Raw genomic sequence first — 22,808 nt, forward strand, 5'->3', positions numbered from 1 at the left:
AGCCAGGATGAGAGATGGAAGGCAGGTGTGGAGGTGGGTGCCCGCTCGCTCAGAGGCCCATCCCTTGGGGTAAGCCTTTGCAGGTGAGGGGGTGGGGTGGAGGTGGGGGCCCAGGAGGTAAGTGTTGCATCTGTGACAGGCGGAGACAAGGCCATGCTGTTGTCCAGGTGAGCGAGGGGAGCGGGGTGGAGGAGAGGGGACAATTTAGAGAGATGTGAGGGGGAAGAAAAGCTGGGCTTTTCTGGGCTGCAGGCTGGGAGGTGAGGGAGGGTGGAGGAGGCAGTGTTGGTTCCTGGGGTCCCAGCTTGGGCTGGAGGGTCAGTGAATGGTGGAACCCTTCCCCCAGCTGGAGGGGCAGGTCTGGGGAGAGGCAGCCAAGAGGTTCTTTGGGAGCCTATGGCATCCGAAGGCCCTGGCGCATCCCCCAGTGGAGGTGTCCTGGTGACAGAGACTCTGAGGGTGTGGTATCAGGAGGGAGATCCACCTGGGGAGGGTGCTTGTCCATCAGAGAGGACATGAGTGTCTGCAGCCACAGGCACAGGAACATTGAGGGAGAAAACAAGAAACGGCTGGGCCTCAGGAGGAAGTGGAGGATGGAGACCAAGGAGGAGTAGGCAGGTGTGGACAAATGGTCCAGCCCAAGGCTTGAGGTGATAGCTGCTGACTTCTGCCTGACAGTAGGCTGTCCCCCGCTCTGGGAGGCATCTGGCAGCCCAGCCACAGGATCTCCTGGGCAAGGAAAGGACCTGGCCCCTCCCGGGCACTTCAGTCTGTCCAGGACCCAGATTGCCAGGCAGATGTTGTCTGCTCCAGCCAAGTCCAGCCTTCCCCCGGCCCCCAGCCCTTTCAGAGGCCACTGACTATCGGTCAGAGGATGGGATGGGTGGGTGTGACATGTCCCTGGAGCCAGACCCAGCATTGGAGCTGGATGTGACCTTGGAGCTGGGTCACAGCTGGTGACCCAGCTGGGTTACCTCTTATTTTTCCGATATGGCATACTGATGCTAGGGGCAGGGGCCTGACTTGTCCAAGGTCACCTAGGTGGTTTAGTCCCAAAGGGGCTCCTTTAATCTCACCCTGACATTAAACTTCTCTTGGAGGGCCCTGCTGTTTCCTGCTTTGAACATCCCTGCCTGGGTCCAGTAGGTATGGGATGATGGGCAGGGTTCATGGCCAGACGTGGCTGTGTTCACCTGCCAGCCTTGAAGTCTCCTCCTCTGGTTTGTTCTGAGGACAGAGGCTCATGCTGGCTGAAGAGTCGTAGGTAGACCGTGAGCCAGAGGAAAGGTGCCCTCTGTCTAATGGGGGAGATGGAGCTCCAGCCCGAAGGGTGTCGTTCCGAGAACGACTAATTCATTTACTCAGTAAGTATCGACGAGCGCTTCCCCTGTGCCAGCACGGCTCTAGGCTCTGGAGTGTGGAGGCAAGAGGGCAGACGAGTTCCCTGGCTCAGGAGCTTTTCCGAGCTTTCCCGATACGGAGAAAGCTGCCCATAGCCGGTAACCTGAGGCTGCGGTGGGCATTCAGAGAAGATGAACGGGGCGGTGTGATTGCCTTTAAGTGGGGAAGAAGGAGGAGCTGCCGTTAGGGGAGAAGTGCTTAGAGGTGGTTTCACTAAGGAGGTGATGTTAGTAACACTTGAGCTTAGACCGTAAGGGTGAAAAGGAGGCAACCACATGAAGAAGAAAGACCAGGGGCTCTGGGCAGAAGGAAAATAGCATGTGCAAAGATCTGGAGAAAGGAAAGGCTTGGCTTGTTCACTAGAAAAGGCCCCTGTGGCTCGGCGTCAAGAGAAAAAAAGAGGGATGGGTTAGGAGAAGCAGGGACCTGATCACGAAAGACCTTAGATTTGATTCCAGCAGTGATGGGAAGCCATGAGAGGGCGCCAAGCAGGGGGAGCCAGGACCTCACCTACATTTGAAATGATGGCTGCAGCTGCTGCAGAGTGGGCTGCAGGAGGGAGAGTGGAGACTGGGGAGGTTTGTGCAGTGGTCCAGGCAAGAGGTGTTGATGCGGTGGCAGGAAAGATGGAGAGGGGTGATATTCTGGAAGCAGAACAGTTGTGATTTCCTGATGGGTTGGAGTCAAGGTTGAGGAACAAGGAGGAGTCAAGAGCAATCCCCAGGTTTCTGGACAGACAACTAGGTGGATTTGCTGAGCTGGAAAAGATGGATGGAAGGGGAACGGTAAAAATCAAGTGCCCCATAGTGAGCAAGCTGCATCTGCAGTGCCTGTGGGACATGCAGGTGGAGATGCTGAGCAGACGGTGGGAGGCACCGGACGTGGCTCTGGGGAGATGCTGGGCCACGGGTACGTGTGGGCATCAGCACCAGCAGACAGACACAATTTTTTAAAAACGGGCATGGATGGTGTCATCGGGGAGGTGTGCAGGGGGTGGGGGCCCAGGACAACGTTCTGGAGCGCCCCCTCCTTTAGGGCAAGGACTTTCAGCTCAGCATGGTTGGGTCAGATGACTTTTTGGTGTGGGGTTGGCCTGGCATCATCCTGTTTAGCAGCATCCTCGGCCTGCCTCTGCCCACTACGTGCCATAGCACTTCCCCAGGTGTGACAACTGAAAATGTCTCCAGACAAACATCTCCTGGTTGAGAACTGCTGGTGTAGGGTTGGTTGATGGGGGCCGGGGTGGAGGGGTAGAAAAGGAGTCAGTGAAATTAGGAGGAAAACCAGAAACCGTAGGATCCTGGATGCCAAGAGAGAGTTTGGGGAGGGAAGGAATGACTGCTGGCTGGGTCCTATACCACCAAGAGGCCAAGCAAAGGGCTGAGAAGGGCCTGGACGCTGCCACAAGCTTTGGCAATACCGGGCCCAGGTGGCCTGGTGGGCAGCTTCCCAGGAAGAGGAGACGGAGTGGAGTCTTGGGTGAGGGGCAGAGAAGCAGGGAGAGCAAGCGTGGCTGACAGCTTCTGACTAGCTTTGCCCACAAAGGGGAGCAGAACGTGGCCCCCGAATGGCTTTAGGAGGATTTTACGGAAGGTGGGTCCTGCTTGGTGGGGGGCCTGATTGCCCTCTGGAGCCCCCTGCCGGTTCTCCGGGGGCATTGCCGATGCCGCAGGAGCGTGGATGCTAGTGCTTGAAGAGAAGGGTGGGGACCCCCTGAGGGCACTGAGAACAGTGGGTAGGGGTGTCCCGGCCGCTGCGGGGCTGAGAGAGGTGGGGACTGCGGGCAGAAGGCCGCCCCAGGTGCCCGCGGGAGTGGCGCAGAGCAGGGGGCTCCCGGCCTGCAGTGGGGGGGGGTGCCCACCGCTGTCCACCACCTGCAGCTCCTAGGGCCCCCTCGGGCTCTGGGGGCGGGGAGGGCAGGCCCAGCCTCTCACCCCGCCCCCCTCCCCTCTCTCCCCCTCCCCGTGTCTCCCTGCAGAAAGCGGGCGGCGGCCTGCGCCAGTGGAAGCGGGTGTACGCCGCGCTGCGGGCGCGCTCGCTCTCGCTGAGCAAGGAGCGGCGGGAGCCCGGGCCGGCGGCAGCGGGGGCGGCGGCGGCCGTCGCAGGTGAGGACGAGGCGGCGCCCGTCTGCATCGGCTCCTGCCTGGTGGACATCTCCTACAGCGAGACCAAGAGGAGGCACGTGTTCCGGCTGACCACCGCTGACTTCTGTGAATATCTCTTTCAGGCTGAGGACCGGGATGACATGCTGGGCTGGATCAGAGCGATCCGAGAGAACAGCAGGGCCGAGGGCGAGGTGAGGGCCCGGCCCGGCCCCAGGCGGGCCAGGGAGGGCAGGGCAGGCTCCGGGCCCCTCTCATCGGCCGGGCTCCTCCCTTCGCTGCTAGGAGCCTCAGTCCCCTCTTGCGTAAAATGGGCCAACAGGAGTATACCTGGCGACTCTGCCCGCCCAGGGTTTGATGTGAAGGGACGATGCATGGGCCAGTGGCTCACAGAGAGCCTGGCGTCTGTAGTATTCCACGACAGGCAGTAACAATAATAGCTGTCAGAGTGACAGTAATTATTATTATTATCATCGTTGTTATGACTGCCTTGAGCAGGCTCTGGCACAGAGAGGTCAGGTCCAAGCCAAACCTCAGCCTCTTGGTGGAGCTTCAGGAGGCAGGGGGATCTCCTGTGAAATGTATTACAGAAAGAAGTCCCCCTGGGCCAGAGCTGTAGGGGACGCCCCTGCCAGGGCTGGCCTTTCTGCAGGGGCAAAAACACATTGACCTTGGGAGGAGGCCAAGGGGATTGGCCTTTGGCAGCAGGCAGCAGGGGCTGAGCCAAGGGCTTTGGCAGGGAATCCAGGAGAAGTTTTAAATGGCGCCCCCTCCATGGTGGTGCTGCATGCCAGGGGCTCCTGCTGGAGTATCTGCCTCCACTTACTCCAGCTGCCAGGTGGCTGCACAAAGGTGCCTCTGCACACCTGCAGTTATGTGGGGGTCCTGGGCTGAGAGCTGGGGGCTGGCCTCTGCCAAGAGGATGGTGGGCTTGGGCCCTGGTCCAGGCGTTGACCTGCTCTGACCACAGGAGGGGGTCCTAGAGTCCACTGAGGCCCACCATCTCACTGATCCAGGCTCTGCTGCCCCAGGACATTGTCTGTCCTCGCTGCAGGGAGAAAAGCACCTGAAATATGGGGCCCTTCTCTGCGGGGACTGGCTGCGCTATCCCCAACAGGGTATGAGCTGGGGGCCCCAAGTCACCTGCATTATTGCAACAGCTGCCCCTCCTGGGGCAGCTGGGCTGTGCCTTGCCAGAGCTATGATGAATGCCACATGCATAATTCTGCATCCCAACCCTGAGGTTGCCATATTATCTCTCCAAGGAGGAGACTGAGGCTCAGAGAGGTTAAGTGGATTACCCAAGGTCACACGGCTGGTGAGGGGGTGCTCGGGAGTCCGGCCCTGGTCTTTCTTGCTCCGGGGTCTGTCCCCTCCAGCTGGCAGATGGAGGAGATGGGGAGGCAAAGCTGAGGCAGGGGCCAGGGAGAAGTCCTGGTGGGTTGGCCATGGGCACTGATGGGGTCTACTTTCTCTTTCCTTCCTCCAGGACCCCGGCTGTGCCAACCAAGCTCTGATCAGCAAGAAGCTTAATGATTATCGCAAAGTGAGGTAAGGCCCAGTCCTTGTCCTGGCCACAGGGTGGGGGACACCCCAGGCAGAGGTCATTCTCCTGGCCCACCTCCAGACCTAAGGGCAGCCCCTGAATCGCCCTCTCTGGGGCAGGGAGGGCAGAGGGGCATTGAGGCCTCCAGTCCCCAGAAGGGCATGGGGGGAATGGGCTTGGGGATGGAGGAGAGGTCTGAAGAGATGGGAGGCCAGGGCAGGTGGCATGCTGGGCCACCCCAGTGAAGACCTCTCCCCTCTTCCTACACAGCCATAGCTCTGGGCCCAAAGCTGATTCTTCCCCCAAAGGCTCTCGTGGCCTGGGGGGACTCAAGTCTGAGTTCCTCAAACAGAGTACGGCACGTGGCTTCAGAACTCAGGACCAGCCTGCAGGGAGCAAGGGTAGGAAGGTGGCTGCTAAGGGGGTGGTGTGCATGTGGGTGTGTGCTGTGGTTATCCTCATGTAATCTGCCCATGTGTGTATGCCTGTGAGGGTCTGGGCGCTCTGAGGGTCTCAGGGGTGGAAGGGCCTGGAGCCTGATTTCCCTCCAGGACATCCCAGCTGGGTAGTTCTCCAGTCTCTGCTTGTGTCCTTTCAGGAGCAGGAGGCAGCCTTTTCCAACTTCACACACTTTTGACCATTAGAAAGTTCTTTCTTTGGTTGTACCAGAATCTATGGCACGCACCTTGTTGTCAGTCCCTGAGCCCATACAGAAGTCCCCTTATTACTCTGAGGCCTTCCTTCCCCAGGGTGAATACCCTCATGACTTTGGCCTTCTCTGTTTGGATAGTATAATTTCCCATAAGCCCTCAGCATCCTGGTTGCCTTTCTGAAGGAGTCCCCAGTGTGTGAATGTGATGTACAAGTGTCTGTGACCAAGTGTGGTTGCTGCCCCTCTCTGGGCCCCTAGCTCACCCTGGCTCTCTCTGCCTCCTCCAACCCCAGATGACAGTGTCACCACCTCCAAAACCCCCTGGGGCATCAACATCATCAAGAAGAACAAGAAGGCAGCTCCCAGGGCATTTGGGGTCCGACTGGAGGAGTGCCAGCCAGCCACGGAGAACCAGGTGGGTTCCTGCCATACTCCAGGGCCAGAGGGGAGTGGGGTGACTGGGGCACAGAGGGTCAGAGCTGCCAGGGACCTTGGAACCAGCTCTCCACCTCATCTTATGGACACAGCTGGGGAAGCCGCCCAGGGAGGGAGCACAGAGCTGAGTCAGAGTCCCTGATTCCCAGCTGGTGCTCCTCCCCAGATCATGGCAAGGCTTTGGTGTGATTTCTGGCTCCCAGACTGGAGGCAGCGAGAGCCTTTAGTAACTACCTTCCATGGGGTTCTGGCCTTTCTCTGCCCCACTGTTGGAGAATACTGTTCTTTTTTAAACTGTATTTCATTGAAGTATAGTTGTTATACAATATTAAGAAAGTTATAGGTGAACAATGTAGTGATTCACAATTTTTTAAGGTCATGCTCCATTTATCATTACTATGGAATATTGGCTATGCTCCCTGTGTCGTACAATCTATCCTTGTAGCTTGTTTTCTATCCACTAGTTTGTACCTCGAATCCCCTACCCCTGTCTTGCCCCTGCCCGCCTCGCTCTCCCTACTGATAACCACTGCTTTGTTCTCTACATCTCTGAGTCTGCTTTTTTGCTGTTGTTCTATTCACTATTTTATGTTTTAGAGTCCACATATACGTGATATACAGTATTTGCCTTTCTCTGTCTGACTTATTTCAGAGCATAATGCTTTCCAAGTCCATCCATGTTGCTGCAAATGGCAAAATTTTGTTCTTTGTTATGACTGTGTAGTATTACATTGTATACATGTAATACATCTTCGATACCCATTCATCTGTTGATGGACATTTAGGTTGCTTCCATATCTTGGAAGCTTTAAATAATGCTGCTATGAACACTGGGTGCATGTATCTTTTCAAATTAGTGTGCTTTGTTTTTTCCGGATATACATCCAGGAGCGGAATCGCTGGGTCATCAGTCAGTTCAGTTCAGTTCAGTCACTCAGTCATCTTTGACTCTCTGCGACCCCATGGACTGCAGCACGCCAAGGCTCCCTGTGCATCACCAACTCCCAGAGTACTCAAACTCATGTCCATTGAGTCGGTGATACCATCCAACCATCTCATCCTCTGTTATCCCCTTCTCCTCCCACCTTCAATCTTTCCCAGCATCAGGGTCTTTTCCAATGAGTCAGTTCTTTGCATTAGGTGGCCAAAGTATTGGAGTTTCAGCTTCAGCATCAGTCCTTCAATGACTATTCAGGACTGATTTCCTTTAGGATGGACTGGTTGGATCTCCTTGCAGTCCAAGGGAATCTCAAGAGTCTTCTCCAACACCACAGTTCAAAAGCATCAGTTCTTCGGTGCTGGGTCGTATAGTAACTCTATTTTTAGTTTTGTGAGAAATCGCCATGCTGTTTTCCACAACGGCTGCATCAATTTACATTCCCAACAAGAGTGTACAGGGTTCCCTTTTCTTCTCATCCTTGCCAGCTTTTGTTATTTGTGGTCTTTTTGATGACAATCATTCTGACAGGTCTGAGGCGACATCTCACTGTGGTTTTGATTTGCATTTCCTTGATGGCTGGCGGTGTTGAGCATCTTTTCATGTGCCTGTTGGCCATTTGCATTTCTAGAAAAATGTCTGTTCAATTTTTCTGCCCATTTTTTAATTGGGTCATCTGTGTTGTTTTTGGCCTTGACCTGTGGCTTGCAGGATCTTAGTTCCCCAACCAGGGATCAAACCTGGGTCCCCAGCAGTGGATGCATGGAGTTCCTAACTACTGGACCACTAGGGAATTCTCAGGTGGTTTGTATTTTTGATGTTGAGTTGTATGAGCTGTTTATGTATTTTGGCTGTTAATCCCTCATTGATCAGTCATATCATTTGCAAGTATCCTTTCCCGGAGAATGCTGTTCTTACCCTCCCTAACACCCCTGCCCTGCCTGTGTTTCTAGCGTGTCCCCTTGATCGTGGCTGCATGCTGTCGAATTGTGGAGGCACGGGGGCTGGAGTCCACGGGCATTTACCGAGTCCCAGGCAACAATGCAGTGGTATCCAGCCTGCAGGAACAGCTCAACCGTGGCCCCGGAGACATCAACCTGCAGGATGAGGTGAGTCTGACTCGGAGGTTGGTCCATGGGAGGGGGCCAATGTGGTGTGTTCATTGTACCCTGTGATGTGCCCGGCACTGGGCCAAGACACCAAGATGGGCAAGATGGGACTTGCCTTTGCGGACCAGCTGCAGGGCTGGGCCTCACCCGGCTGCAGCCCAACAGGTGGATGTGGTCAGGGCCTGGGAGCCCTGAAGCAGAGGCTGGCGGATGACAGGTTTTTGGGCCTGGAGGATAGGTAGAGCTCATGAAAGCCAGGGAAAGCCAGGAAAGGGCCCTCCTGGCAGGGAAATGGCCTGGGGAAAGGCGTGGCCCTGAAGGCTTGCTGGCAGTCACCACGCCTTCTCTGTAAAGGGCCAGGTGGCACGTGTTCCAGGCTTTGGTTATGTGGTCTGCTGTACACTCTCCTCCTCCTTGTTCTCTTCCTTCTTCAGCTTCACAATGTTTGTTACTGACTTGTTTTTGGCTATGTTGGGTTTCGTCGCTGCCCAGGCTCTTCTCCAGTTGCAGCACGTGGGGGCTGCTTTCCAGTTGCGGTGTGGGGGCTTCTTAGTGCCGTGACTTCTCTTGCTGCGTCCCACGGGCTCTAGGACTCGTGGGCTCAGTATTGCAGCTCCTGGGCTCTAGAGCATAGGCTCAGTAGTTGTGGCACACGGGTTTATTTGCACCACAGCACGTGGCATCGTCCCGGATCAGGGGTTGAACCCACGTCTCCTGCATTGGCAGGTGGATTCTTTGCCACTGAGCCACCAGGGAAGCCCTTCTTCACAACATTTTGAAAATGCAAAACTCATTCTTACCTGGAGGACCACACAAAAACAGGTCATTGGCTGGATTTGACCTACGGGCCATAGTTTGCAGACCCCTGGTTAAAAGAAAGGGCGTATATCGTGTTTGCTGGACTGGCCAGCAATGTGGGTGGCTGATGAGATGAGACAAGACTAGCTTGTGAAGGGATCTGACAACCACACTTAAGAGTTTGAAACATGTTATAATAACAATGGAATATAACCTTTAAAAATTGTGAATCACTATGCTATACACTGGGGGCTTCCCAGGGGGCGCTAGTGGTAAAGAACCCACCTGCCAATGCAGGAGATGTAAGAGACGCCTTTGATCCCTGGGTCGGGAAGATCCCCTGGAGGAGGGCGTGGCAACCCACTCTAGTTTTCTTGCCTGGAGAATCCCATGGACAGAGGAGCCTGGTGGGCTACAGTCCATGGGGTCACGAAGAGTTGGACGTGACTGAAGCAACTTGGCACACACACGCTATACACCTGAAACTTATATAATACCGAGCATCAATTATACCTCAGTTTTCACGATAAGACCTGTCTAAAGCAGGAATAAAATTACATAGAAGGACTCTGGTTCAGTTAAGATAGAGAAAGCACATTCTGACCAGTTTTTCCTAGTGATTACATCTAAAATTCCTGGACAGGGTATATAAAGTAAATGTCAAATAACTCTGAAAGGTGGGTAGCAGCAGACTGGGGAGGAAGAGTGCAGCCTTCCAGAGGTCAAGGCCATCTTATGCAAACTCCCAAAATGTGTGTCCTGTCTAAAAATGTTTCTGTGCTTTCATTACAACTTGTCCTCATCAGCTATAGAGAGAAACGCTAATGTCTCTGTGCTCATAATCCTGTTTTGGTATTTCCTCCAGGATTCTACTCTATCATCTCCCCTTTCTCTTGTGCTGTGAGCTCAATCATGTCCTCCCAAAATTCATACATTGAAGCCCAAACTGCCAACATGACTGTATTTGGGAGTAGGGCCTATTGGGAGGTAATTATGGTGAAATAAAGTCAGGCTGCGATATGATAGGGTGAGTGTCCTTGTGGAAGGAGACACCGAAGAGCTCCTGTCTTCACCCTCTCCACCTCATGAGGACACAGCAAGAAGGTGACTGCCCGCAAACCAGGAAGAGAGCCCTCACCAAAAACTGAATGGGCCAGCACCTGGATCTTAGATTTCCCAGCCTCCAGAGTTGTGAGAAAAGAAATTTCTGTTGTTTAAGCCAAAAAAAAAAAAAAAAAGAGTTTGCAGCAGGTTAAATGTCAATTATATCACAATAAAACTGGGGGAAATATCCAAATAAACATTTCCATTTGAAAAAAGAGTTTGCAGTAGGGCCAGTGTTTCCCAGAATCCTAAGGTTCCCCAGAGGTGCTGTGGGAGGCTGAGGGCAGGTCAGGACCTGCATCCCTGCCTGAACTAGAGTAACCTGCTTTGCTGTGTCTACTTTTTGTTTATTTATCTTTGGCGGTGCTGCGTCTTCGTCTTCGTTGCTTTGGGTGAGCTTTCTCTGGTTGCCGCCAGCAGGGGCTCCTCTTCCTGTCGTGTGCAGGCTTCTCATTACAGTGGCTTCTCTCAGTGCGGAGCAGGGACTCCCGGGAACTCAGGCTTTACTAGCATTGCTTCCGCGGTTGCAGCGCATGGGCTCAGCAGCCATGGCACGCAGGCTTCGTTGCCCCATATCATGTGGAATCCTCCTGGGCCAGGGATCAAACCTGCTCTCCCCTGAAGGGGCAGGCGGACTCTTCACCCCGGACCACCAGGGAAGTCCTTCTGTCTGTTTTTTTCGATGTCGATGTTTTTCACATTGGGTTTTCTTGGATCATTTTACTGGACAAAAGAGACTCTGCTGGAAAAGATGTTTCAGAAAACCATGAATTTGGGCAGTAAAGTCCTATGAGTCACATACTCTGAAGCTGTATGTGAAGACATAGACAGTCTTCCTGCCCTTGGGAAGGAGCTCGGGAGACAGGATGAGCACATGTGAGAGAGAGGACAAGACAAAAGGCTGGTTCTCATCAGGGACCAGACTGTGTATCCCAGAGAAGGGTCTGAGTGCCAGGACAGAGAGCGGACCCCCCTCTTGGGCTTGGCAGTGGGGAGGGTGAGGCCGAGGGCCGAGGACAGAGGGCTTTTAGTGGCTTCACTAAAGCCTTGACCTTGAGCTAATGGACAGTGGGGAGCCTTGGATGGTTCTTCAGTTGGGAAGGCATAAATGAGAGTAGGGTTTGAGAAGTAGGGCTTTAGCGTATGCCTAATGGGTGTGTGGGCTTTCCTGGTGACTCAGCTGGTAAAGCATCGGCCTGCAATGTGGGAGACCCCGGTTCAATCCCTGGGTTGGGAAGATCCCCTGGAAAAGGGAAGGGCTACCCACTCCAGTATTCTGGCCTGGAGAATTCCAATGAGAATTCCATGGACTGTATAGTCCATGGGGTCGCAAAGAGTTTGGGGTCGCAAACAGTTGGACACGACTAAGCACCTTTCACTTAACTTCAGTGGATGTAAACTAAGGAGGCCCAGAGCAGGATGTCTAGGGAAGAAATTACCCATCTTGTGGGAGAGGGGGTCAGGAGGACTCAGTGGTCCCAGGGGGATAAGGAGGATGGGAGCAGCTCTAGGACTTGGCTGCACGAGAGGGAAGAAGGAGGGGTAGGAAAGGAGCCAGAAATTTGAGCTGCAGACTGGTGGTATCTGTCCCTGGCAGACCTGGGGTGTAGGACAGGAAAGAGGATGTCATGTAGCGACCCGTTGCACTCGGGCTTGTCGATGGAAATTCAATTAACTATCAGTTAAGAAGAAAAAAGCGTTGAGCTATGGACCCATTGTAATGAGTACTATATTGCTGAGTTGTGTGTCTTTGCTGGAGGATTCTGTTGCTTTCTGAACATGCGTTATTCTGAGCAGCTCCTATCCAGGGAGGACTTTGCATTGGGTGATGGCGCCCCCTGGTGCACAGAAGGGACACTGACCCGGCTGTTGATTCTTGAGTTCAACAACCGTTTGTTTAGCCCAGTTTCTCAACCTTAACACTTTGGGCAGAATAACTTTTTTTGTGGGAGGTTGTCTTGTGCACTGGAGGAAGTTTAGCAGCATCCCAGGCTTCTGTCCACTCGATGCCAGTGGCGTGCCCCAGTTGTGAAAACCAAACAGTTCCAACATCCCTTCTTGAGAATTCGTGATTTAGACCAGCAGGAGTTGGCACCAGCAGGTCCAATGGGCAGGCTCATGTTGGGGGTGGGTTTTGCTCACTTCTGTCCCCCACAGTGCCTGCACCAGGGAAGGTATGTTCTTTCTGTGGAGGGATGAATGTCCAAGCCCACTGGGCTGGCTGGAGCAGGGGGCTCTGGGGCTAGGGGCTCAAGGGGCTTAGACCTAGCTGGGGACTCTGTTCTGCTTAGTGGGTATTCTTAGCCCAGTGACCCCTGGTCTGGGCAGAGCTGGGTATGATATCAGCAGATCCCAGAGAAGGCCAGAACCAGGCTGGACTGGGCTCTAGGGCTGGACCAGCATGGAGGCATGGGCACCAGGGCAGGGCCTGACTGCAGCCTTTTGTCTTTGTCCCCTCCCCAGCGCTGGCAAGACCTCAACGTGATCAGCAGCCTGCTCAAGTCCTTCTTCCGAAAGCTACCTGAGCCTCTTTTCACCGATGGTGAGTTGGGGGCGGACGTGGAGGATGGAAGGGGGAGGGAATACCTGTCTATGCTGCATCCTGACTGCTTTTTAAATTGAGTGTGTGGTTTTACTTTGGGGGTTTAATACAAAAGAAACACATGCTTGTAAAAAAACTTCATCAGTACCGATATAAATAAAGTGAACACAGTCATCTTCCCATTTCCTGTCCGCAGAGGTTATCCTAACACTTTCTGGGCATTTACTGTGTGCCATGCACTACTCCCTACAAATCCATGAGTAGGTACTATTATTTCCACCCCATAGACGAGGGAGCTGCTGCACAGAGAGGTTAAGTGACTTGCCCAAGGTCACAGCAGTTGTAAGTGTCAGAGCCAGAATTCGACCCCAGGCGTCTGTCCCCAGCGTCTAGCTCCTGGCCGTTTGCTGAGCTCCTTGTTAACAGTGCAGTGTGTTTGCCTCCAGACCCTGTTACACAGGGCTTGTCTTGTGACTCAGCTGATAAAGAATCCTCCTGCAATGTGGGAGACCTGGGTTCGATCCCTGGGTTGGGAAGAGAAGGGAAAGGCTACCCACTCCAGTATTCTGGCCTGGGTCGCAAAGAGTTGGACATGGCTGAGTGACTTCCACTTTCCTTTTTCCTCTTACACGTGTGAGACGCACTTAAGACACACGTGCCTCCATAGGGCTTGCAGCTGGGTGAGTCGAGCGGCATGCTGGTGGCGGTTTTGTCTGGCTCTGAAAGGAGTAAAGCTGTGACGGTAGCACTTTCCCGTTTCTATAGTATAGAAACTCCTGCCATGGCCGGCTTCAGGATCCCAATCTGCTGTCACCCACACGAGCTGGGACAAGACAGACACAGCCAGCTGTCAGTCCTGTGAGCGAGTGGCTCCACTGCTTGAGTGGTTCTCAGCAGAAGGAGGCTCGTTAATGTTGCGATTCATTCGTGTCAGTATGAAGAGCTCGACCTTGTTTTCCTTTTAAATCAACCACATAGTGTTTCCCAGCCTGAACAGACAATGAGTTGTCAAATCACTCCCCTTGTTGTTGTTTAGTTGCTGAGTCGTGTCTGACTGTTTGGTACCCCACGGACTGTGGCCCACCAAGCTCCTCTGTCCATGGGATTTCCTAGCCAAGGATTCTGCAGTGGGTTGCTATTTCCTTCTTCAGGGGCTCTTCCCAACCCAGGGATCGAACCCATGTCTCCTGCTTGGCAGGCAGATTCTTTACCTCTGAGCCACCTAGGAAGCTCAATCACTCCTACTGATGGATATTTAGATTGTCTTCACATTTTTGCTATTTCAGCACATGTTATAATGACTTGCCTTGATTGTGTCCCTGCATGCCTGGACCAGGGTCCAAGAGGTAGATTCCTAGACATGGACTTGCTGGGTCAGAGTCCTGGAAAGCATTTTTGAAAGCTAAAGTCAGGTTGCATGCGGGGGAGCTGACCCAAGTTCCTGCTGCCACTAGCAGTGTGAGATACTTTACTTTCCCATGTCCCCATCACACTGGATGATGTTATTAATATTTTAAAGTTTTGCTGATCAGAGAGAGGAAATGCGTCTCACTATTGTTTTCATTTTCATTTCTGTCATTACTAGGAGATTAACCTTTAATGGATTCTGTACTAAGATACATACATAAACATGAGTGTTTAGGAAGACCTTATGATTATAAAAATATTTTCTTATTTTTCCCAATACTTGAATAAGTATAATTTTTGACTCTGTAATACAATTAAGTTTGTTTGTATTACGTGAGCTAGAAATGGATTTATTTTCCCAACAAGATAGCTAATAGTCCCCGGGACATTATTGACACCACTATCCTTCCCCACTGACTTGAAGTGCTATCAGGAAGATCCCCTGGAGAAGGGAATGGCAACCCACTCTAGTGTTCTTGCCAGGAGAATCCCATGGACAGAGGAGCCTGGCGGGCTGCAGTCCAGAGGACCGCAAAGAGTCGGACACACTTTTTCACGTAGATCCTCCTTTCAGTTGTGGCCCTTCGTCCCCTTTGCCTGTCAATGTCACGTTGCCTGAGCTGTGCGATCTTTTTAGTACATCTCAGTTTCTCACAGGGCAGGTTCCCTCATCATTCTTCCCTTGGAGAATATTCTTGGCTGTCTTTGCACATTCTCTCATCCAGGTGTATTTCAGGATGAACTTCAGTTCCCTTTTTTAAAGTTCCCCGTGGACTTCTTCTGAGGGGAGGTGGGGGAACCCTAATACAGATGGGGAGGGGTGTTTGCAGGCTGAAAGGGCCCTCCCTCTTTCTAGCTGACCTCTCTTCTAACCTCGTGGTGTCCTTGTCCTGGAGCCTGGGGCAGGGACCCCTCTCCAGGGTCAACAGGCAGCTGAGGTCTCATTTCTTCCCAAACAAGCACCCCTGGGCTACTCCAGGTCAGGCGCACCCCTGAGGGCAGCTGCGGTGGGCTTGGTCACATAAACACAGGATCCTGGAGCCCCCCTGCCACCAACTGAACAGCCTCAGCACAAACGTGGCCTCCCCGCAGGGCCTCCTCAGCCTGGAGGCCCCCCTCTCTAAAGAATCCTCACTCTTCTAGACAAATACAACGACTTCATTGAGGCCAATCGCATTGAAGACTCGAGGGAGCGCTTGAAGACGCTGCGGAAGCTGGTAAGGAGAGGGGTTGCTGCTGGGCCAAGGGCAGACTGGACAGGCGAGTGCTGGGGCCCCAGGAGCCCAAGCCCAGTGCCACCAGCTTCCCCTGTGACCTTGGCAAGCCCTTCTCCACTGGGCCTCAATTTCTCCATCTATTCATGGGGGACAGTTAGAGAGTGGGCTCCACTGAGAGCCCTGAGACATGGCAGTGGAGCCCCTTTTGGGGGCGGTGGGGAGGCAGAAGCCCTCATGGTCTGGTCCCATGCCCCTGCTTTCTCCCACCCAGATTCGGGATCTCCCAGGACACTACTATGAAACACTGAAATTCCTCGTGAGTCATCTGAAGACCATTGCCGACCACTCAGAGAAAAACAAGGTGCGTCCAGCTCCAGTTTGAATTGTCGGGGAGGGAAGCCTAGTGGGGTCGCCTCAGCGTATTCTATTCAATAAGCTCCTCCGGGTCAGATAACCTCAAGCTTCACTGGGTCCGCCCTCCGACCTAGTGGGTCCTTCTGTCCCACTGCCCCCACATACTGGCCAGTACTTCTTCCTGAGCTGGCTCCTGAATTTCTGAGGGGCTTCAGAGGCGGAGAGCCTCAGACTCTGTGTCTGGTGGAATCTACCCTCTGACTGAGCTTGGGTCCCTTGCGTTGCGTTTTCGTAAGCAAACCCCTATATCTTCTAGTTCTGCAGGAGGGGAGAATGAGGGGACATACAGGACTCCTGCCAGTCCAGAACACCCTTGGGACGTCCAGAGGGTCTTCACTCTGGCCTCGCCCACTGCTAGACAGTGTGGGTGTGCAGGTGGGGAACTGCCCACGAGAGCTGGGCCTGGGGTTGAGTGGGGCTGAAATCCGGCCTATTCTCTACTTACCAGGCACCTCCATGTCCAGCAAGGAGGCACATGGCCCCAGGCCAGGACCAGCTCAGGATGTGGTCGGGCTGGGGGCCAGAGGGGCCCAGGGGCCTGGAGGTCAAAGCTCACAGGGATACTAACACCGATCCTCTTCCCTCCCCTGCCCAGATGGAGCCCCGGAACTTAGCCCTGGTCTTCGGGCCGACGCTGGTAAGGACGTCTGAGGACAACATGGCAGATATGGTGACCCACATGCCTGACCGCTACAAGATTGTGGAGACGCTGATCCAGCACGTAAGTGGCCTCCCTGGGCACTGGCTTCTGCTCGCCGGGTGGGTGTGCCCAGGGAAGGATGTGGAAAATGCTCCAGGGGTGCAGGAGGCCCTTCAGAAGCAGTAGCCTGCATTTTAGGGCCAGGCAGGTATGAATCCTGAATGCCTGTCCCCAGCGGGACAACCAGGAGGCCGCTGAGTTTCCAGGATGTGTGTGTGGGTCAGAGGGAGGAGGAAGGTCAGGGAGAGGTGCTGCTGGTTTGGAGGCAGAAGGGGTGAAAGAAGGGGGGTGCCGTCAGAAGGTGACCCACGGGAGAGGTGTCCAAGCAGAACCGGGCAGACAGGTGGGACAGCACTCTCCTTGCAGGCCCACTGAGACTTCAGGGGAAAATGGCAATTCCCTGGGGGAAGGGGAGGCAGATAGGGCAGGGCGGATGATGGGCCGGGGCAGGATCCTGGCTGCGTGGTCACCTTCCTCCTTAAGGCTGCCTGGAGGCCCCGCAAGAGCCTGTGGTTTCTAAGGAGTCTTATTATTATCCACCACAGGATGAGAACCCAGAATGGCCAGCAGAAGGCGCAGGAGGCTTTTTTTTTTTTTTAACTTTTGTAAGCGCCAATCCCAGGGCAGCACTGCCCCCTTGTGGGCGCACTAAGATGTTTCTATGAATCATTGATTTTTCCATTTCCAAATCTTGGTGGGACCTGTGGTTTAACCCACAAAGAATGGAATCAGAACCCTCCTGCCAGGAGAAATAAGATGGGCAACTGGTCAAAAAAAAGGGTTTGCTTCCCTGGTGGCTCAGTAGTAAAGAATCCAACTGCTAATGCAGGAGATGTGGTTTCGATTCCTGGGTTAGGAAGATCCCCTGCAGTAGGAAATGGCAACCCACTCCAGTATCCTTGCCTGGAAAATCCGACGGACAGAGGAGCCTGGAAGGGTACAGTCCACGGGGCTGCAAAGAGCTGGACACAGCTGAGCACATATACATAACAAACAAGAACAGACAAGGAAAGGAACCGCAGCTCCCCCGCCTCATAGACACTTTAGGGAAGGGAATAAGCCAGGTCATGTTACTCCTGTTTTACAGATGAGGAAACTGGGGCTCAGAGGGGCAAAGTGATTTCTTTAAGATCACACAGCTATTAAGTAGCAGCCTCAGGATTTGAAGGCAGGTCTGTCTGACCAACTCCTCTGCTTTACTCCCCACCGAATTGGGGGGCTGACTCCTGGTTCCATCCTGGAGCTGGCTTTTGAGTGACTGAGGTAGTCAGAGTTACCTGAGCGAGGCCGTAGGTAGACTTTGGTCACGCTGGCTGGCCTTGCCTGCTTCTTTCCTTCCTTGACTGTGTGTCAGAGCTCTGAGCCATAGGAGGGTATGTTGAGGCCTGTTCTCACTCTAATATTGGAACCACCAGCCCAGAGGCCCACGCCAGAGCTGCTGGGGAGGCCAAGGCTGCTGGGCAGTGTCAGGGATCCTGATGAGGCCTTGGTCTAGAGAAGATTTCCTCCCTTGGAAAAGTTCAGCCCCCCAAACGAGGAACCCATGGAGCCCCCATGAGTGTATGCTTGGTGGGGAAGGTCGTGAGGAAGAGAGGGAGAGTGGCCCCCTGACTCCTAGCGAAGTCCAAAGAAGCCCAAAGCCTTGGTCAGCTGGAGTGTCAGGACCTTCAGGGAGATGGGAGGCCCGAAGTGTGTCCATTTCCCCTACCCTAGGGTCTCAGGGGGACATCCCCAGCCAGTGGCAGCATCTTTTCTGCGTAGGGTGGGAGAAGTAGAGTACGTTGGTCTCCTTCATAGGTGTAATCCCAGCGCTGACCCTGTGCCTGGCATAGAGTGAACCCTCAGTATTGGTTGAATGAATGAATGAATGAATGAATTGTTGCTGAGGTATGCCAGTCTGGGCATTCCCACTGAGGAAATCATTTCTGGGGAATGACCAAACATGCACCTCTCCATTTTCGGCCCCGTTGGCATTAAAGTAATCAGCCCTGGATGATTGTCAGCTGTCAAGAGAGTGAGCTGCCTGTTCATTCACACTGAGCCCAGCCACCCGAGTTGGCCAGGGTCTGTCTAGCACAGAGACTCTTGAGCCAGGGTAATCCCGCTAGAGTCCCGAGCCCAGGCAGGGCAGAGCTTGTGGCAGCAGTTGCTCTGGCTCTGAGCTCCTGGCCAGTGAGTGGGTGCTTGGTTCGTGGGTGACATGACCTCCTGTCCCACTGGGAGTTTCAGCTGTGACCACCCCTGCCTCCCTGCCTGGGGCTCCTGTGTTCCATGGAATTTTTGGACAGCAGAGCTGGAAGGGGCCTTAGGGTATGAGACCTGACCTTGCATTGTACAGAGGGTGGAAACCGAGGCTTGAAGAGGAATGGTGACTTGCTCAGGGTCCCACAGTAAGATATGGCCGAGTTATAAGCAAGCCCGAGTGTTCAGCCACCCGGCAGCAAGTCACCAGCCAGCTCATACCCATGGTTACTAAGCCGGCTGAAACCGGAACAAAGACCATGCCGAGGCATTTGTTCATTCATTCACTCAGCAAACGTGGTGATCCCCACTGTGCGCGCACTGGCACTTTTCAGCCCAGCGCTAGTGACCTTTGGGGCCAGGTCATTATTTGTTGGGGGCTGTCCTGTGGCTGATAATATATTTCGTGGCATCTCTTGGCCAGATGCCAGGAGCCTCCCTCCACTTGTGACAATTGAAAATGTCTCCAGACGTCACCAAACGCCCCCTTGGAAGGGCACAGTCACCCCAGTTGAGAAGTACTGATGCAGGGGCTCAGGATACTGCCCCTGGAGCCAGCCTGCCTGAGGCTGCACCCTGGCTCTGCCCCTTACATGCTGTGGGGCCTTGGACAAGTTAGTTACCCTTTTGGTGCCTCTGTTTCCTCCCCTGTTTGTTTCACAGTGTTATTGTGAGGGTTGCGTGAGTTATTATCTGTAAGGCACTTAAAATGCTGCCTGGCAGGTAGTAAGTATTATATAAGGGTGAGCTTATTGATCACCATTGTCCTCATCACCGTCATTATCATTGTCCCATACCAGATACAAATGCAGGTGCTGGCAACACGGAGAGGAATGGAACTCAGACCCTCCTCTGAGGGCGCGCTGCCCAGTGAAGGCAGCACTCCTCCATGCTCTGGGCTCTGTCCAGGGAAGCCGCATGGAAGGACCCAGCCCAGCCCTGGGTGCAGGGCTGCGACCAGAGTCAGGGGGTTCCTGAAAGACACTAGGGTTAGCCAGGCAGAGAAGGGAGAATGAGCATTCCAGGCAGAGGGACCAGCGTGTGCAAAGGCAGGGTGGCCTGAGCTGGTGTGAATTCTTCCAGAGAACCGCGGGCCATCCGGAAGCTTCCCATAGACTTCCAGAAGCTTCCTGTGGCCTTCCAGGTTCTCAGAGCACTTTCAGGTACTCTTAAACCTGAGTTAGAGGCTGGGTTTTTAGGGCTCCTTCTGGACTGTCTGTCTCTAGGGACTGCACCTTTTAGTAATAGCTAACATTTAAGTGCTTTACATACAGTATTTCTTTTTTGCTTTTTTAAAAATTAAGATGTATTGACGTATTAGTTTCAAGTATACAAAATGATGATTCAGTATTTGTATAGATTGTGAAATGATCAGCATGATAAGTCTAGTTAACATCCAACACCATAGGTAGAAAATTTTTTCTTTGATGAAGCCTTTTAAGATCTACTCTCTTGGCATCTTTGAAATATACAATATAGTATTATTAGCTATAGTCACCATGATTACATCTTCACGACTCATTTATTCATTTTACAATTGGAAATTTATACCTTTTGACCGCCTTTGCCCATTTCAGTCACCTCCCCATCCCTTTTCCTCTGGCAGCCAACAATCTGTTGTCTGTATCTATGAGCCTGGATTATTTTTTTTTTCAAATTCCACATGTAAGTGAGATCTTACAGTATTGGTCTTTCTCTGCCTGACTTTGAATTTCACTTAGCATAGTGCCCTCAGGGTCCATCCGTGTTGCTTCAAATGGCAAGGTTTCCTTCTTTGTTATTGTTGGATAATACTCCACTGTGGATATATACTGCATTTTCTTTATCCATCCATCCACTGATGGACACTTAGGCTGCGTCCGTGTCTTAGCTATGGTAAATAAGGCTGCAACTAACAGGGAGGTGCATATATGTTTTCATTTCCTTCAGATAAATACCCAGAAGTGGATTTTCTGGATCATATGGTATTCTGTTCTTAATTTTTTGTGAGAAGCCTCCGTACTGTTTTCCATAGTGGCTGCACCACTTTACACTCCCACCAACACCGCGCAAGGGTTCCCTTTTTGCCACATCCTCGCCAACACTTATTTCTTGTCATTTTGATAATGGCCATACAGTATTTTATTTTAATCCTCAGCACAGTTCTCAAAGTAGATACTCATGTATCATGCCCATTTTAAAGATAAGTAAGTAGACTCAGAGAGGTGGTTCACCTGAGGAACTGGAGCCCGGAGTGACTGACTCCAGAGTTTGCATTTCCCCCTTGTCATCTCTCTTTTTTCCTCTGTCTCTTCCTTGTTCCTGTTCTGCGCTGCTTATTTGAGTTAATCATATTCCTGATTATGATGAATAATAACTGAGGTTCATGACCCAAGATCATAATCAACTTTGCAAGTCTCCTTGTTTCCTCCCTTCATTCCAAAGCCCACTCTGCAGCCCCCAATAATTACCACTCTAATAGGCTAACGTGTGTCATTTCAATCCACCTTCTACATGCTAATTTTAAGTATAAATATAAATAAGACTCCGTGTGTTTTAACTTTCAGTTAGTGAGCTTAGCTCATTTACTTTTTTAAATTTCTGTACTGTTAGGACTTAGTCCTGCCATCTTAAATGGCATCTCCTGTCTAGTACATTTTCATTTTATTTGCTTTTTTGGGTCTTTCCTACCTTTGTATGGGTTAATCTTATTTTCCTGATATAAAACTTACACATTTATAAAATCCATGCTTAAGTTGAATGATACAATTGCAAAAAGCCTATAGTCATGTTTAATTTTTACTATCAATTTCTAAAGTTTATCAGTATCCACGTCTTCCTTCCACCACATCTAAGAGTCACGTACCTTACTATATTTTCACCTGTCACTGGTTCCTCCTTATGAATTTGAGGTCCACATTGTCATGGGTATACTTGGTGTCTCTTTGTATCTGTATGTGTGCAATCATTGCTTAGTTTGATAGCACTTGACTTTTCTACACTATTATCCATCCTTATTTCTTAGAACTTCCTGTTCTTTCCTGGATTTATTTCTTTATTTGCTCATGTGTTCAACTAAGAGAATCCTCATGTAGCAAACTTTCTGATGTGTTAGAATAGCTTTATTTCACACTCAAATTTAAATGAGAGTTTAGCAAGATATAAAATTCTAGATTCAAAATCTCTTAAATTTTAGTTCAGAAACACATCAAAAATATTACTTTCGTGTCATCTTGTATCTGTTGCTGCCGAAAGTTCTAGTTAAGGCTGATACCTGTTCACATGCAAGCAATGTTTTTGTTTTTCTGAAAACTTTTAGGGTGTTATCATCAAGATTCTCAAGTTTCACAAAATATATTTGAGTGGGATTTTTATTTTCTGTTCTGTGTTTTCTATTCTGTTTGGCATGTATGAGAACACCCTTGCCTGCCTGAGCCTCAGGGAACCTCCTGACACCGCACTGTAGGCGCTTGCCTTATCTGGGGTTGGGGGCACCACCCCTGTTAGTGTGGAGCCCAGCCTGGGGTGGAATACACACGGCCGCAGGGGCTGGCCTTCTCCCTGCAGCGGAACTCGCTGGCACTAGATGGCGCTGCTGCATCCCTTCTTCTGGTTTGCAATAGGGAGTGGCTGTGGTGATGCGCAGGGACTGTGCCTGGTGAAAAACAGGCAGAGAGAAGCTGTCCTGAGCCGGGCATCTCTCTGTACTCGGACCCTCTCCCACCCCAGGCTGTGTTTCCTTTCCACACTGGGTCCCAACTTTTCCATCAGGTGCCTGAGTGGGTCCTCTGAACCCAGCAGTTTGGGAGCTCTTGTCTCCCTGTCTTCCCTTAGCTCCTTCCCACGCTGATTCCATCACTTCCTTTTGTCTCCCCTGCAGTCAGACTGGTTCTTCAGCGACAGCGAGGACAAGGGAGAGAGAGTGAGTGACGCAGAGGGGCCGTGGGGTGGGCTCAGGTTGGTGGTGGGCCCTCATCCCAGGTGGGTGGGGTGGGTAGCAAGTCTGAAGCGGGAGAAGGTTCCTGCCCTTGGGACATCCCAGGCTGATGGTGGAAGCATAGGCCCTCTCCTCAAGAGCCGCCAGTCTGATGGCAGATATAGTCCTCGCTTTCGTGAACCCCAAGTCTGAGGGGGATATAGAGGCCGTGCCCTAAGGAATCTGAGTCCAGGGCAAAGGCAGACCATGCCCTCCAATCTTATGGGGATAGAGGGCTTAGGAAGGTC

At 52.3% G+C, this 22,808-nt stretch overlaps 1 protein-coding gene across 6 annotated transcripts in view; it reads left to right on the forward strand.

Annotated features, from left to right (window-relative positions):
- The window catches only part of ARHGAP23 (Rho GTPase activating protein 23), a 79,689-nt gene that overhangs the window by 46,766 nt on the left and 10,115 nt on the right, over window positions 1-22,808 (forward strand). For all 6 annotated transcript variants that reach the window (XM_069543285.1, XM_069543283.1, XM_069543284.1 and 3 more), the window contains 10 exons: window positions 3,380-3,697; window positions 4,993-5,054; window positions 5,320-5,450; window positions 5,995-6,116; window positions 8,027-8,182; window positions 12,548-12,626; window positions 15,177-15,250; window positions 15,522-15,611; window positions 16,260-16,385; window positions 22,465-22,506. In XM_069543285.1, the coding sequence (XP_069399386.1) occupies window positions 3,380-3,697; window positions 4,993-5,054; window positions 5,320-5,450; window positions 5,995-6,116; window positions 8,027-8,182; window positions 12,548-12,626; window positions 15,177-15,250; window positions 15,522-15,611; window positions 16,260-16,385; window positions 22,465-22,506 (1,200 nt within the window). The remainder of the gene's footprint in view (window positions 1-3,379; window positions 3,698-4,992; window positions 5,055-5,319; window positions 5,451-5,994; window positions 6,117-8,026; window positions 8,183-12,547; window positions 12,627-15,176; window positions 15,251-15,521; window positions 15,612-16,259; window positions 16,386-22,464; window positions 22,507-22,808) is intronic.

The sequence above is a fragment of the Ovis canadensis genome, chromosome 11 (genome assembly GCF_042477335.2).
Source record: "Ovis canadensis isolate MfBH-ARS-UI-01 breed Bighorn chromosome 11, ARS-UI_OviCan_v2, whole genome shotgun sequence".
NCBI lineage: Eukaryota > Metazoa > Chordata > Mammalia > Artiodactyla > Bovidae > Ovis > Ovis canadensis.